This window comes from Juglans regia, chromosome 16, assembly GCF_001411555.2.
Source record: "Juglans regia cultivar Chandler chromosome 16, Walnut 2.0, whole genome shotgun sequence".
Classification (NCBI taxonomy): Eukaryota; Viridiplantae; Streptophyta; class Magnoliopsida; order Fagales; family Juglandaceae; genus Juglans; species Juglans regia.
In genome coordinates, this window is record NC_049916.1 from 27,879,081 (window position 1) to 27,895,721 (window position 16,641).

General features: G+C 36.8%; 4 protein-coding genes across 9 annotated transcripts; 2 read left to right on the plus strand and 2 right to left on the minus strand.

The window, feature by feature from the left end:
* The first annotated feature begins 571 nt into the window (after positions 1–571).
* On the plus strand, positions 572–9,548 carry LOC108982471 (TIP41-like protein). The gene is made up of 9 exons (XM_018953860.2): positions 572–775; positions 1,431–1,616; positions 2,139–2,226; positions 2,424–2,528; positions 2,617–2,676; positions 2,770–2,811; positions 3,221–3,349; positions 5,155–5,266; positions 8,990–9,548. Exons 1-8 carry the CDS (start codon positions 636–638, stop codon positions 5,263–5,265), a joined length of 861 nt encoding a protein of 286 aa, XP_018809405.1. The 5' UTR covers positions 572–635; the 3' UTR covers position 5,266; positions 8,990–9,548.
* Positions 7,197–8,982, minus strand: LOC108982472 (zinc finger protein 4-like). The gene has a single exon (XM_018953863.2). It carries the CDS (start codon positions 8,126–8,128, stop codon positions 7,550–7,552), a length of 579 nt encoding a protein of 192 aa, XP_018809408.1. The 5' UTR covers positions 8,129–8,982; the 3' UTR covers positions 7,197–7,549.
* Positions 9,549–11,481: 1,933 nt separating the features above from the next.
* Positions 11,482–14,023, minus strand: LOC108982466. Of its 6 annotated transcripts, none has more exons than XM_018953855.2 (3): positions 13,670–14,023; positions 12,704–12,822; positions 11,482–11,969 (listed from the first exon to the last, which is right to left on the minus strand). In XM_018953855.2, exons 1-3 carry the CDS (start codon positions 13,825–13,827, stop codon positions 11,881–11,883), a joined length of 366 nt encoding a protein of 121 aa, XP_018809400.2. In that variant the 5' UTR covers positions 13,828–14,023; the 3' UTR covers positions 11,482–11,880. The 6 variants fall into 6 exon arrangements, with proteins under 6 accessions (XP_018809400.2, XP_018809396.2, XP_035542202.1 ...); XM_018953851.2 differs by having other exon boundaries at positions 11,482–11,973; XM_035686309.1 differs by having other exon boundaries at positions 11,920–11,969; positions 12,662–12,822.
* Positions 14,024–14,770: 747 nt separating this feature from the next.
* On the plus strand, positions 14,771–15,506 carry LOC118344881 (LYR motif-containing protein At3g19508-like). The gene is made up of 2 exons (XM_035686720.1): positions 14,771–15,103; positions 15,180–15,506. Exons 1-2 carry the CDS (start codon positions 14,909–14,911, stop codon positions 15,231–15,233), a joined length of 249 nt encoding a protein of 82 aa, XP_035542613.1. The 5' UTR covers positions 14,771–14,908; the 3' UTR covers positions 15,234–15,506.
* The last annotated feature ends 1,135 nt before the right edge of the window (positions 15,507–16,641 follow it).

Genomic DNA, 16,641 nt, shown 5'->3' on the forward strand with positions numbered 1-16,641 from the left:
AGAAAAGTCGAGCTGGCTAAACTTAGCCAGGCCATCCAACCATCTGCTTTTGGAATGTTAAAATTTACCATTGAATTGGTGCTACCTAGCTCGAAATCTAAAGGAAATCTTAGTATCGTGTGCTCTTATTGAGAATTTATTATTTGTAAAGAGTATAAAAATAATTTTAATTTTTACAATAATCGCAACAAAAAATACCTTACAAAATATTATATATAATCAAATTCTCAACTATATTTACTCAATTTTAAAGGACTTATTAAACAAAAATATTTAAATCTTCTTATCTACTTTTATAAAATTTAATAACCAATATATCTCAAAAAAATCTCAAAAAAATATATTATTTTATTTGTAAAAGTAATTATTTTAAAGCACCTCATATTAATGAATAATGATTAATATCTAATTATTTGAAATGGAAGATAATGGTTGTCTTATTAGATGGGGGACTTAGGCCCATTATCTAGCCGGGTTGGATCGACGGACTTAGGCCCATTATCTAATTGGGCGGGAGATAAAGAATCTAGCAGACAGGCCCTCTAATCCCACTCTAATTTAGGACCTAATGCCTCTCCGGCTCTCCCACGCTCAAGCAGGGAGACAACCAGAAAACCGGAGGAACCATTAAGAGAATGGAGGTAGAAACAGACGAGAAGGAACTCAAAGCCGCAGGGGCCGAGCCTTTGTCCGACGGCCGGCGCGGACTGCGCATCCATGGCTGGGAGATCGAGTCTCGCAAGCGCTCTATCCTCAACTCCTCCGACCACCAGCTGTCAGTGAATCTTTGTTTAGGAAGTTTCAAGTTTGCAACTATTACTGTCGAATTTTTATGTTTTCTACATATTACGTAGTCCAGAAATTATTCTTACAACGAATTTTTTCGAAATTGAATGTGGGTATCCTTTCTCCAGCTCTTTCGCTTGCTATTGGTACCCTTCTTAGTTTGATGCTCCGTTGTTCATTAGGACTAAGGTTTATGTGAAATATCTAGTTATAAATCCTTATTAAACATTTTTTATATTAGTAAGAAAAAAAACTAAACATCTATTTCTCCTGTAGGTATAGCACTTTTTATAAAGAAGAATTCATCCAAAAGCGGGGATCTGCCAAATTTTCTTGAATGCGATTAGAATGTTAGGAGAAATAAAAGCGATTTTTTTAGAAAATCTAAGCACCTAAGGTGACGCTTAGTTCAGATGGTAAAATCGTTGGCATTGATTCAGCTGCGGTTGGAACAAAAAAGATAAATTTACGTGGAAATTGAAATAAAAGAAACTTGTATACCCAAACTAAGTTTCAATTCGTAGTTTATTTGGAGGTAATCGTTGGGGTCACCTTGTTTCCTGTGGCTTTTGAAGCCATGTAGATTAGTAGTCTCTGACTCCTAGGTTACCACATAAGATTTGATGTTTTATACTCTGATGCAGGTGGGAACAGAAGCTTCAGACTTCTCACTTGCCAGAGATGGTTTTTGGGGAAAGTTCCTTGGTTCTTAAACATGTGAAGAGTGGCATCAAAATCCATTTTAATGCATTTGACGCTCTAAATGGCTGGAAGCAGGAGGCGCTGCCACCAGTTGAAGTCCCTGCGGCAGCGAAATGGAAATTCAGAAGGTAAGCTGTGTTGACTATAAGTAATTTCTTTATAGTAGACAACTGGATCTAGTGTAATCATTGCTTTACTGCATCAACATTAGAATTTTACCGTCACAAAATGCCATCGATATAGAGGATGGGGTGATGCTTCAAGAGTTCTCAACAAGATTTTCCTTTCTAAAGTATTTTATTTTTAAGGAAGAGGACGGTACCCCAACTTTTCCTTTCTAAAGTATAATCATCTTAAAGGATGATATATTGTAATTTAACCTCTATGGATATAGCATTCTATCCACAGGAAAGGAATGTTCTCTCATTAGTAAAAATATCTCTAAATTTCCACAACTTGTCTCGCCTTTAACTTGCAGTATACATGTCAAGAGAATACTGTTTGTGAACTATTGAGTCACGTACTTTAGTGACATTGTGTCCCTGATTTTGGGTTGTTTCTTTCATTTCAACCTTATTGCCTATATAGCAGCATTTACTGACAGTTTTCTCTTGGGCCTTAATTCTTAAAACCCTCTTCTAAGTTTGCAGTAAACCACTCCAGCAGGTGATACTGGACTATGACTATACATTCACGACGCCATATTGTGGAAGTGAAACAATTGAGATAGATACAGATGTATGTGCTTGCTCTTTTATCTGGAACTGTGCAAAAGTTTTCCAAAATTAAGATTTAATGTTATTTGAGTTGTCTTGAATTTGATAATAGATTGGAATTTTTGTATGCTTTACATGGTTAATGAGTTCCCTTTCCCCATTACTTGCATAATTATCACCATGGTTTTGACTGTTATTGTTTGTGCTACTTTCGGTCAGTACGGAATCTCTCAGCGAACATGCAATCTTCATTGGGAGGACTGTGAGGAAAAAATTGATGTGGTTTCACTAACATCAAAAGAGCCTATTCTCTTCTACGATGAGGTGGGCATCTTGATACTAGAAACGGGTGTGTTCTCTTCTTGGAATATATGTTGAGGCCATGACCAAAGTAACCCTTGTAACTGAACAGGTAGTCTTGTATGAAGATGAATTGGCTGATAATGGAGTTTCTCTCTTAACTGTAAAAGTGGTAAGATTGAAATTTCTTGCGCACTATGAATCCTCTTTCTTCCCAGCATTGAGATAGTTAAGGACTAATCATGCTATTTTTTATTTTTAATAGAGAGTCATGCCAAGCTGTTGGTTTCTTCTCCTACGATTTTGGGTGAGCTGACTTTCTTGGTTCAGTATATTTTAACTTGAAATCACATCGTGTGAAGAAGAATTTAAAGATTAAAATTTTAAGCATATATTCATGTTTTCGTGTCATGCCAGTACTTTCGGCGTCGATAAATAAAAAAACTTACAAAGGGAGTACTCTGTTCTAGTAAACTCCAAAGATTATATGGGAAGATATATGCTTTACTTTCAGATATTTATGCTCCACTTTTTTTGTTGATTCGTAATTAGTTGATTTACAGAACAGGACTTGAGCCTACAACCTCACCTATCAACTCATGCTTATATTTTGGAAGTGTCAGTGTCAGTTAGGCCCATAGGGCAATGGTTTGCCTTCTCGTTCTGTTTCACCAACTATATAATTTCCGTTTTGCATGTATCTGTCTTTCTTCTAGCTTAGAGTTGATGGAGCGCTGATGAGACTAAGGGATACTCGTATGCATTGCATCTTTGATGTTAGTGCAAATCCCATCCTCCTTCGAGAAAGCTGCTGGAGAGAAGCCACATTCAAAACTTTATCTGCTGTAAGTTTTGCCTCTTCTTTTCTGTGCGCACTATTGATAAACTTGTTGATTTTTGTCTCCACTCTTTAGAGAAGTCTTGTGTATTTGTAAGACCTTGTTGCTTGGTTGATAATGTCATTTTGTCTAGTTACCAATGTTTCAAAATTTTCTTAATTTATCGGTGTTTGGGATGCCCAAGAGTAATGGGTGTTTTAGACGATAGTTTTGTTTATATATAATATAAGTTATCTAATTTTTAGAAGAAGCTTTTAATGTTTAAAAATTCCATGCACCCCTTCTAGTATGAACAGCATTTGCTTTTCAGCTGATTTGGAAAGGTCCTAACTTGTTCAGTGTAGGAGCTATTGAACTAGTAGGAACATTTGTTTATGTTTTAGAGGAACAACTGTCTGGTTCTTTTGCCTAACCAATCTTTCCAGGCAGGCATTCTGTACAGAAGTTTATCCAGGTTCTCATTGGGAGATATGAACTTTTATAATCCAGTTCTTTGTGGCATACTGGCAGGTTCTTTGAACTTCAAATTTGGTTAAACTTTAGCTTAAGGTATATGGAAAAAATTAAACGGTTCTTACTCCATGAGTACTTTTTTTTTGGTTGTTCATGGAAGTTCACTGTTTAAGTGAACAGGACAGGATTGGGATCTTCATGATAATGGCTGCTTTGCTTAAGTGGATCAACGGCGGGAGTAAGGGTTATGACAGTACAATTAAGATTTAGAATGTAAAGGAACAAAAGCTAGTTTAGGACACAATTAAGGGACTTATAAGCGTGTGGAGAATTATGAATAAGATGAGGTGGGAAAGAAAAGACGAAAAGCCTAGGCTACCGGGTATTTGATGAACTGAAAACATAAATTTCCATAATTACTGGAATTTTTGTTGAGCTTTATAAATACTTTTTCTCATATATTTTCTACCATAATCACCTAAAAAAATACAACTACAACCGATAAAAGGAAAAAATAAACCTAAAAACTTTGATCAAGCCTAATTTTAATTTTAGAAATGCCTTAAAAAAATTAAAGCTCAATGGAGGATTTCAATGAAGCTATGATTAGGTGACTGAACATAAAAGGACTGACAACTCTTTGATCAATTGCAATTTGAGTTTCTTTTCTAGACTCCTTGTGGGATGACATTGGACGATGTAGGATTTGTCTCGACGATGTCCCACTTAGGTTCTACAAATTAAATTCAATATTGCCAAAAGTGGAAGTTACATGCAAAACAGAAAGTGCAGCCCATTTCTGAGAATAAGGCTTCACTTTCATCATGTCCTAGGTTTCAGATTACGTATTGTGGGTTTTCTGAGTTCTAATTTCGGCAGATGTAATCTTTGGGTGGGCTTTATTATTTCAGTTGAGTAATGTCTGTGAAACTTTGATGTGAGTCAAATTTCATTGATTCGCTCACTGCAGAAGTGGAGTATGGTAAGTTGAACTTCTGATTGAGTGCATGCAATGTTAGATCGCATCGTTGAAACCACATTACATAATTTTCAAAAAGGTTTATTAGACTGCTTTCACTGGGTACAGATTTGGTGCTATCACTGAATCATACTAACTTGAATTCTCAGTTGGTTTTGGATTTCCTCTCCATATTGACACCTTGTTAAATATGTAAGAATTTTTTTTTTGATAAGTAAAAGAAAAAGAAGAAAAAATTAATTCACAAGAAAATTGCTCTTGGGGAGACTCAAACCGGTGCCATCCCTTTGGGTTGTGAGGCGAAGAAATAGATGCAGTTTACTTTTGTATTTGATGGTTTTGAAGTATTTTCGTTTCTTAGAGCATTGATATGGTGCAGATAGGACACCCATCTGATCCTGCTGCCTATAGTGATCCAAGCATCATCAGCCAGAGGCTTCCCATCATCAAGCACAAGACCCAAAAGCTTAAAATTCCTGATAATTTGTAAGGTGATACCTGCCTCTTCATACACAAGGGCTCAAGTTTTTTCTATGTTGTGATTGTGGAGAATTGAAACATCCTGTCTCATGCATTTTCGTGTTGCTCATTCTCTCTTGTTTGATATTTTATTATTTTCACTGCATATACACAAACATTAGCTTGAGGAATCGTACTCAATGTTCATAACCTAGCTTCAATGATGAATTTGGAGAGAAGTAAAAGTGATTGCATACGAGTTGATTATGGTTATCTGTGCTTCAACTTCTGCATGGAAATGTTCTTTGTTTCACATACAATTTGTACACCCGGGTCAATGAAACACAAATTAGTGAACACTCAGGGCCTGCACTACTAATTTGGAAATTTTGGCCAAGTATCATCTTGATCTTATATGAGGAAAGTTGCTAGAAATGAACAAATTTCAGAATTCAAGATTAAAAACAATCCTGTGTTACAGTGCATGCAAGTCTTCTATGAACCAAAACCAAGTTTTTCTATCTGGTTACTAAGGTTGTGTTTGGATGTTGAGATGAATTGAGTTCTTTATGAATAGTAATGAGTTGAGATGGTGAAGTGAGTTTTGTGGGGTCCACCTAAGATGCGTTTAGATGTGTTTGGATGTTAAGATGAATTTAGATGTATTTATGGGAAGTTGAAAAGGTTGTGGGTTCCACGTGTAAAGAGGTCTTGAGTTGAATGATGTTAAGTGATTTGGGAATTGTGTGTTTAGATGTTGGGCTAAGCTTAAATTTGAACTCAACTCAGATGAGCTCAGCTGCTTCCATATTCCAAACGTAGCCTAAATGTCGTTCCACAGAGATGTTAGTCCTAATCTTAGGTACGTTCTTCAAAAGCTTTCTTTTTTTTTTTTTTGGAAAAAAAGAGTCAGTGTCATCTTATATGAGGAAAGTTGCTAGAAATGAACAAATTTCAGAGTTCAAGATTAAAAACGATCCTGTGTTCTAGTGCATGCAAGTCTTCTATGAACCAAAACCAAGTTTTTCTATCTGGTTACTAAGGTTGTGTTTAGATGTTGAGCTAAGTTGAGATGAATTGAGTTCTTTATGAATAGTAATGAGTTGAGATGGTGAAATGAGTTTTGTGGGGTCCACCTAAGATGCGTTTAGATGTGTTTGGATGTTAAGATGAATTTAGATGTATTTATGGGAAGTTGAAAAGGTTGTGGGTCCCGCGTGTAAGGTGTTGAGTTGAAAAATGTTGTGGGTCCCACGTGTAAATAGGTTTTGAGTTGAATGATGTTAAGTGATTTGGGAATTGTGTGTTTAGATGTTGGGCTAGGCTTAAATTTGAACTCAACTCAGATGAGCTCAGCTGCTTCCATGATCTAAACGTAGCCTAAATGTCGTTCCACAGAGATGTTAGTCCTAATCTTAGGTACGTTCTTCAAAAGCTTTCTTTTTTCTTTTTTGGAAAAAAAGAGTCAGTATCATACTGTCATACAAGGGTGGTACCTAGGTTAAATGCCTGCAACTGGATAAAACCTTTATGAAATGAAAGAATCACATTATTTCTCTAAGATGGAAAATGTATACACCATATGAAGGCACTAGTTAGGGGCAGGAGTAATAAGATAGATATCTTTTCAATTGAAAAGTTGCATCTTGGGTTGGTTTTTTCTTTTTTTCCTTTTTGTTGGAAGGGGAGTGGGGTCACTGGGGTGGGGTCCTACCTTCATCATCTATTTCTCTTCTTATTGAGGCTTAAGGGTTGAGTGGTTAATACTACTGACAGTGCCTGTTTCGTTACATTTGAATAAGTCTCAGCATTTTTTTTAGGTAACCAAGAAGTTTTATTCATTAAAAGTAGGCAAAACCCAAGTACACAGGGAGTATACATGAGAAGTACCTAACTAGAGTTTGAATAATTCTCAGCATAATGTGGTTTGAACCATATATAAAGCAAAATGGAATAGAAGTAGAAAAAGAAAAAGAAAACAATAGAAGTAGATTTATAATTAGGGTAAGAAAGACTCTTTAAAAACTCTGCGACGTGTGTAGTGCACCAGGATTTATTTCAGGCATCAAAAGCAGAATAACCGAAAAGCAAGGTTAGGCTTCAACTTTGTTCATGCTCCAACATGCATAACTGGTAGGAAATATTTGGTATTTCTTCTAGTTTCATTGGGCAGAACCACCATCTAGAATGTCGAGTATTAGAACTCCAGATCCTAACTTGGTTAGTTTCTGTCCTTGTTGGATGAAGAAATCGAGAGCCATTCCAATAGAAAGAGTGGAAAATTAATTCCAAACTGAGGCTGAAGGATGGATGGGTCAGAGCCGCAGATTCAAGTCTAGCTTCTGTGGCTCTGATGATGTCTGTGGTAGTTTTGGATCCATACGAAAGCTGCCTGGCCACAGTAAATCTGTTGTGTCCTCTAGCGTGAAGGGCGTCCATGCCATTCCAAACCCTGTGTTGGCATCATTAAATCTTGTTACAATTGCAGTTAAATCTCTGCTTGGCTTGTGCACAAGTGAATGGGGCTGAACGCCTAGCGATCGGGCAATGGGAGTGTTAATGGGTAATCCCATCATCCTCATCATCCCATGAGACTGATATCTTCTGGCTGCACCTCTTTCCCTCTTGTGGGCATTTTGATGACCCCCTAATGCTTGTGAGCTGAAGAACTTTCTCTTGCAAAAGTTGCATGAGAAAACCTTGGTAGGAGCAGTTTTTTGTTGTCTATCAGGGTCTTCAGCAATTGAGAGCACATTCCTGCCTAGGCTCAGATTCAGCCACTCGCCTGGATCGTCATAATCAGTTCCTCCATCATCATCGCCACTGCTGATTTTTTTTTCACCCTGCCGTTCATCTGGTGCTGTTTCAGTTGCTTCTTCTCCCTGAAAGAACATGTCTCCTCAAATTTCAAATCAGCTGACAGTGTTAAAGGAGACTGAATGAAGAGAGAGGGCTTGTGGATTGGTTGTGATGCTCTCTTTAAAGAATTAGATCAAAGAGGAAGACAAGAAGAGAGGATTCAGTGGCAAGAGGTATCAGACTTTATGGGAAGTGAGATTGTTAAGTTCCTTTTTTTATGTAATCTTATCCCAATTCGGTGACCCCACTAAGTGATGCTCGGTGCTCTGGGGGACACTGCTTATGTCATCTTTACTGTTGCTCTGTTCAGGCTTAGGATTCCCCACTTTCAGCTTTTGCCTCTTCTTTTTCTGTCCTCAAATCACAATGACTTACATGGTTCTCTTTGGAGTAACAAGAGAAATACAAGGTTTGACAATCATACAACAAATCCTTATTAGTCAAAATCACAAGCTTACCCTTTATTTGCTCTGCCTGCCGTGAGTGCTGCTTATCCATCAAGTAAGCAATTCAATTGGTTGAACCTTTGTGACTTGGATACGATGTTTCTAAGATGGGATGTTTGTGTGTTGCATATAAAGAAGAGTGATGTTTCTGTTGATTTTGGAAATCTCTGAAACCACTTGACAAATCTAGGTGATTGAAAGATTAAAGAAAATGGAGTAGAGATATTAGTATTACTCCTGGAGAAACTTATAAAAAAAAAAGTATTACTCCCTGGAGAAGGGCTGCTTTCTCTGTTGATAGAAGCTGTTCGTTTTGAGCACTGGAAAGCCACTTTTGCAGAATATATTGGAGGAGAACCAACATCTGCTTCTGAATTTTACATTATCGGTTTATTTTGTAATTATTCTATGTAGTTCATCTATGGTAATTAGTAAAACTGTTCTCCACAGATATTCACGGACCAGCACAATTGCAGTAGTCGGTAAACTCTTTCAAGTCAAGTTGGTATGATGGAATAGTAAAGAAAATATAGATCTCCTGCAATCCTCTACCAGAATCACAGGCAATTCGGGCAGTGGTGTAGGCGAGGGGTTGTGGACCCACAACCCCGGACAGCTACACAGGTCAATTGTCTGGGACTGTGAGACCCACATTCCTCTTACACCCCTACCCGAATTGTCTGCAATGGGCAAGGGAGCTTGATTCTAGCAAAGATGGCACCCACCAGAAAAAGTGGTATGCCCTGATTGGAGAAGTCAGTGAGAGATGAACAAGAGAAAAAGGAACAGAAAGTGACACATGAGCTTCAAAATTCTGAATGGCTGCTATAGAGCAGTGACGTGTGTTTGGTGGTAAAGATTAGTTAGGTTATTAAATTGCCTTTTGATTTGATATTTTGCGGTGGGTAATGGGGCCCTGAAAATCGCCAATAATGGTGATAAAAGTAGAAAAAAAATCAGATAGATTGTTATCTTTCCATTTTAATAGTGTTTTCTCTTGACATGGATATCTATGTGGGGTGTCTTCTTGTTGGGGTTTCTTGGTGTTCGTTTTCAAACACGTAATGGGCAGTCTGTATGCACATTAGGAGAAGTAGGCCATTATAATTTTTTTAAATTTTTATAAGATATAATAAATAATTTAATTTTTTTTAAATTTTAAAATAATAATAATATTAAAAAATAATATTTTATTTAACCGCAGCAGCTAAGAGCCACATGTACTCATTTGAGCCATTTCTTTCTTTTTGTGATTAAAACTCAGAAGACGAGAAGCTCAGTTCCCCATAAAAGGGCATCTCTCACGTACACACAGTGACCCACAGAAGACATCAATAATGATGAAATTTACACTATTTTACAAGTCACTTTGTTAAAAATATTTTTAAGAAATTATTAGGATAGTTCAAAATCTATATCATCCCTCAAAAGAAATTACTCTCAACCAATGAAATCTCAGCTTTGGGAGGTACGAAATTTGGTCAAATTCTCTCGTTACCACCACCGTTTGTATAGAATTCTAAACCAGAGCTAGCTTAAACTTTCCAACGTTCTTGGGCTCTATGGAGATATAAGATGGTGAACATATGCTGATATGGCGTTTCTAAATGCAATAGAACTATTAGTTAGGGGGAAGTAATAAAGGACATGAGAAAACGAGAATTCTAGTCATCAAGAGAACAATTCATGACCAGCATTATTGCCACTGCCACTGAAGATCCGCAAATGGTACATCCCTCAGATAAAGCTTTGCATTGTTAATAATGGTTTCCAAGTGGTGAATGGTGTTAAACAACTTGTTCAATTCGCACTTACTTTTACTTCTTACACAGAACAATTCGGATAATGTGTATCGAGCACTTTGTCACTTGCAATCGTTGTTCAAATTCTTTATTGCAATTATTACGTTGAGAGAAGGGGATTTTCTCTTAATATTTGTTGAGGATCCTGTCTCGTACAAGTGGGAGACGATATTTTCCAAGTTCATTGGCCATCATGGCTTCCAGGAACCACCCGACATCTGTACTTTCTTTTTTTCATGGGGATCAGTTCTCTCCAAATATGGGCATTACACCAACCCCAAAAACACTCATTGTAGAAGGATAAACTCAAAATTCCAACCGTCCAACGTTGACTGGGTTTTCCCTATCGTGTCAACAACTAACATGCGACATTTCTATATATTGCAAAGATGCTTTTCCCCGCAAGCAATGACCCCTCCCACTTCAAAGATTCGCCCACTTCAATCATCTCCCAGAAGAAAGCCAAGGAGCACGAGAACGACGTCTACGGTTTGTCTCACTGTCGAGCATAAAAGAAGATTTGATTGGGCTTTTAGATTAAGCTAGTTCTAGTATAAACTCTAAAAGATTACACTTGAATACCGGGAAATGCCTCCAGTCACGGACAATCGCAGCAAGCAATACGCACACATGTTGATAAACTGTAGAGGGGAATGCTCTAGGATCCAAAATAAAACATATTTTGGCAGTCCTCGTGAAGCACATGGACTAGCTGCCTCCCATCATAATACCAACCACATTGGACTCTGATACAGGAACCAACTTCTCTATGTTGGAGCTTAATCAGCTCCCGCCCCCTTAAAATATAAAAGTAAAGGAACGAGAAGTATAGGTGAATGGAGTGGGACCATGCCGACTTAACAGAGTGACATACAGCATCACATGCGCTCACTATCATGAAAGCTACCAACTCCAAGACAGATACAATTGCGAACAGGACAACAAGACTTCCGTCACAAACTTCTGTGAAGTTGGATTCTTTAATGGTGCATTCCCCACTAGCATCTGTTCAAATTATATATACTCACGGATTGCTAATTATCTCTCAACTCAGAGCCAAAAAAAGAAAAAAAAGAAGATGAATAATGGGGGATCAAATATGTCATGAATCCAAGAGTACTCAACCCTGGCAACCATACTGGTATTAAGTGCCTCTCATCCATAATGAGAAAACAGTTCACTTTTATTCAAAACAATGCAGCAGTAAAAGTTAATATATGTGCTCCAGAAACTACTGCGCCATGCTTTTTTCAAAAAGAATCTTGGGTCGACAGAATTTAGATTGCCATATTGATTACAACAGAGAGGAAAAAAAAATCTACAAGTTTCTTGTTTGAAATGGCCCTAAACAGGTACTAATTTCTAAGACACAGACAGCAGTAGAGTTACCATTTCCCTGAATTTTATGCCAGAACACTACAAATGATGCTCTAGGCAACAATCACATATCAGTATGTTTCTGAAATAAAAATTACATTTTTTGATAGGTAAACAAGGGGTGCAACACAAGGACTTCCCAAGAGGTCACCAAAATGAAAATTACATAACATGGCGCCATGTCTCATAAGAGCTAGGAAAAACATATAAAATTAGGTACTCCAAAGTGTTACTGCAACACGATTGAAAAGCTACCTTGCACAATGAAAAAAAAAAAAACTAAAAGATCACAGAAAAATTAGAATTTCCAACAAACTTAACATACAAAGAAGATCCAAAACCCCAAGAATTGACTATATGTAAAATCATATAAAAGACTAGAAATAGAAAATATGCACCAGATGACTCTCAAGTCTTAATGCAGTGTTTTATCAACAAATAAAAACTGTGTTTGGAGGGTTATGCTGAGTCATGACAGCTAAATCAATTAACATAATCTTTTCCATAACTACACCCTCATCAAGTGCAAATAAAAACTCCAAAGTCCAATAATTTCTAGGGTTCTTCATTATCCATTTACTCATAAAACATCAGAAATTTTACCAGAATTATGTATCAGATAGAAAGGTTTAAAAAGATAACCCATACAGTGAAGCATCATTCTCACTGCCTTTTGGATGCTTGAAAGTCCTCTGCATAACCCGTCTTTTCCACTCCTCCCTATCAATCCCAATCCCAAAGTCCTTTTGTCAACCAAGCTTAAGATATTAAAAACTCCTACCAAGCTCTGACCCTATAAAGTATAAACCAAGCTCAAGAGTAACTAGATTTTTTATGTGCCAAAACCTTTAATGCCGCCAAGGAAATTAGTGGATATATAACAAAAAGAATCAGAAAGAATTAGTCAATTTTGGCCATGTCTCCTAGAAACAGCAAGACTCACAAAGAGACTACTAGCGATCCTGACAAGTACGTCGGAAGGTACCATGGGACAGCTCACAAAAAGCCCGCACATTGACAGAAAGGTGAGATGTGAGGCGGGTTGTAGCCAACACGTTGCCAAGCGGTAGAAGTGACTGCGTACATCCTAGTTCTCCCAAATTCCTATTGAAAAGACAAGAAACCAACTACACAAGTAAAACCCAAAAGAACTATAATTTAACATCTAATAATGTAGAAATTCTACTTTTTTTTTTCTTTTTTAAATAAGCTTTATTTGCTAGGATGATGCAAAACAAAAGGAGGTTTGTACGAATTAAAAACGAACATGCATAGAAAACAATGCACTAGGTAATTTGGCTGAAGACAGAGAAACAGGAAAGAAAGGTTTGTTTTCTTCCTTTTCTTTTTTGATGCGGAAAAACACAAAGGAAAGTAAAGATATTTCGGAGCTTATTTTCTTTCTTTAAAGACCTGACAAAATAATTATTTATAATTTAGTCCTTTTTTTTCAATTATATGGAAGAAAAATTAAAGGAAAGATAATACATGCTCATGACCATTTGTAATTCTCCTTTCAACATCTATCTATTTACACAAACCCGTGCAGAAAAATACTAAGCCCCCTTTGGATTAAGAGATAAGTTGCTGTGAGTTCAGATGATTTTAGATGAATTAAATAAAATATTATTTTTAATATTATTATTTTAAAATTTAAAAAATTTGAATTATTTATTATATTTTATATCAAAATTTAAAAAAGTTATAATGATGAAATGAAAACTATGTAATTTCTTTAACTATATGTACATGAAAAAAATAAATAATGAAACAAATGACCCACGTCATGAAATTTATGTTTCCCTTCACAGAACTTAGAATGGCTGAGATACGTAGGTTCCAGATCTCACATATCAGATATCCATAAATCTAAAGCAACAGGGATATATAAATAAGTAAACTACATGATTTCTCTCAATTTCCGCAACCAAAAGGGGTTTCAGGAGGGGACCTGGGAGCAGGACTAGCGAAGGAGAGGCGGCGGGACTGGACGCGTGGAGGGGTTAGAGGCGGCGGGCGAAGACGGGGGAGAGGCGGAGATGAACTGCGGGATGATGACCTAACGGTCGTGAGCAACGACCGAGACAGCGATCCTGAGCGCCAAGCCATTTTTCCCAAACAGAGTCGGAAACAAGGCCACAGGGTGAGGGTTTTTCGAGGGTTTATACTTTTAGAGGGAATAATAATCTACTGTTGTTTGCGTTTGTGATTGGTGGATGGGTTGATACAGTGATGCGGAGGATAAACAGCTTGGAGCTTCATAAGTCATTGTTACAACCCTATAATCGATTCATAGAAAGGAAAATGTTCCGTCTATCTACATTTTTTGAGTTACGTTACTTTTCATCTTCATATATCATTTTTTTTTAATTTTTTTTTCTTCAATTAATTAATTTTTTTTATTCTATCATTTATACACTATATATTTAATAAAAAATAAATAAAAAAATTAAATGTGATGTAAGGATGATAAATAAATTTTTTTTATTAATAAATTTTATTTCTTTTATTTATAAATTTACTTTTATATATACAGATGTTCCCTTCATTCAATAATTTAAAATAGATTTAAGATCTCATCAATTATTTGTTAAAAATAAGTCTTACAGTCATAAAAATATTTTATAAACATAAAATTTTAAATTGATATAATTTTATATAATATATTAAATTTATTTTATAATAAAAATAATTTTACAATCTAATATATTATATCAAATCGATTCAATTTGTAAATGATATTGAACTTATTTTATGTATCTATATCTCTCTTATTTTATACTCTACAATTCAAATTTCTTTTGTTTAAAAAAGTGCGAAATTATACATTTTACTATTTTGAACTATCTACATAAATAATGAAGAAATTAAAAAACGAAAAAAAAAAGGGTTTTCAAATGAAACTCACGTTGGGCCTTAATAGCCAGATGGAAAGAAACAATTGGACCACAGAACTAGGCTGGTTTTAGAAAGCTTCGAACACATTGGTAACCGAATATTTAGGCCGGAGTGCAACACCATTAGCGGCCTAGTCAGGGAACGGCTGGACCAGCTAAAATGATACGGAGTCCATTGTCCAAGGATCCAACTTTCAAACCCTTTTCTTTCCCAAATTTCGAGCACGCCCGAAAGAAAAGCGAAGCCCATTCTATTTGAGGAGGTTCTGGTTGGCTGTTGAACAGAAATTGATATGGAGAAGGCGCTGAGAGTCTATGGCGGGGTCCTGAGGCTAGTGAGGCAGTTACCGAAGGACACAAGGCCTTACTACGCCAAGTATGCGCGCGAAAACTTCGTTAACTACAGAGATGTCGATGCCAACGATCCCAAAGCCCTCGAAGAACTCTTCCACCGCGCTTACAATCACTCCCCCCCCACAGAAAAAACAGTTGCTCTTTTTTTTTTTTTCATTTGTATTGTGTTTTTACTTTTGCTGAGCCATTTCGGCTTTGTTGTTAATGCAGTATTCGGTGGATCAATCGGCCGCTGATAAGCTGAAGGATATCTGTTTTGCATAGTCGATACGAATATGTCTGCCAAATGCTTGCTTCTATTTCTCAAAGAGCAGCTGCCCAGTACTATTTTTGGATTTTCAAACTGATGTTCTCATGTTTTCTGACAAAGGGTACCATTTCTATTGCATAATGTTCTTTTGAACGTGGGTTAGAAATACTTGTGATCACTTAAACAATGGTGTTGGAGTGCTGTATCCGCTATTGAACTGTTATAGCTCTGGTTGATATGTCTAATAATCTAATGCTACAATATGGGCTTTGAATCTGCTTTGGTCATGTTCAACTGTCTTATACTAATGTTGGCTATGATCATCCACAAGATGTGTCTTTTTTATTGCTGTTGTAAATTGATATTGAGATCGGAGGCAATAGCCATATTATGGTAGATCAATTCTTTCGAACTTTCCTCTTGCGATGTACTGCCTAAACAGTTATATGTTATTTTTGTTAAGCCATTGACCAGCATTAATAGATCGGCAAAATCTTGTCATTTGGGGAGCAACTTTCTTAATTTTAAACATTGGAACTTTGTTTGGCAATTTGGGCCAAATCTGTTCTTACCAATTTTTTTCGTAGACCGGATGCATTTATATCCTATTGCACGTATGAACGTGGGAAACATTTTTCAAGATACAGTTCAAAATAATGCCGACATTAATGTAGAATAGAAAGGAAAATAAATGGACTTTTCAGAAACCCAGAGACCAAGACAGAGAAATGTGTGGACTCTCATTTTCTATTACTCTGTTTCAAATGCCCTGACCTTGTAGGCATAAGCTGCTATTACCCGTCAACTCTCTAATTTACCGAAGGAAAGAATCACAAGCTTGGTCGAGTTCCGTCACCCAGCCTGGTAATAATTTGGGGAATCGCCCTTTTGTTTTATCTCAGGCATTGAAGTCCGCAAAGGGGGAGACATTGACAATAACGGAGCCAAAGACCAACGAGGTGTCGGAAGACGCAGCTTGCGACGAAGCAAATGTCTGGAACAGCCTTGACTGTTGTGCCTCCTCATCCTTACTGTCTCACTCTCTCGTACATTTTCCCCACGTGTCTCATCGATTAAAGAAGGTTCCACGTGCCATTCTTCCTCCTGCTTGCAAGTCTGCTAGGCTCGTCATTTCGATTTCACCATCAAATAGAGTCCGTCCTTCATCATGATCATCTAAACATCGTGGGATCTATTAGTAGGTTGCTTAGCTTGTGATGGAAATATTCAAGAGTTTAAAGTGAATAATCTTAAATTTATTTTTTCATCGATAAATGGGGGAAGTTTATTCCTGGAGAATTAGGTCATAGATGTCACGTACGGTCGGTCTTATATTTAGGACGGATGGATGGCAATATCAACAATTTGTACCCTTTGTTTTTATTATTATTATTTCACTCGGAATCGGTCACACAAGTTGCC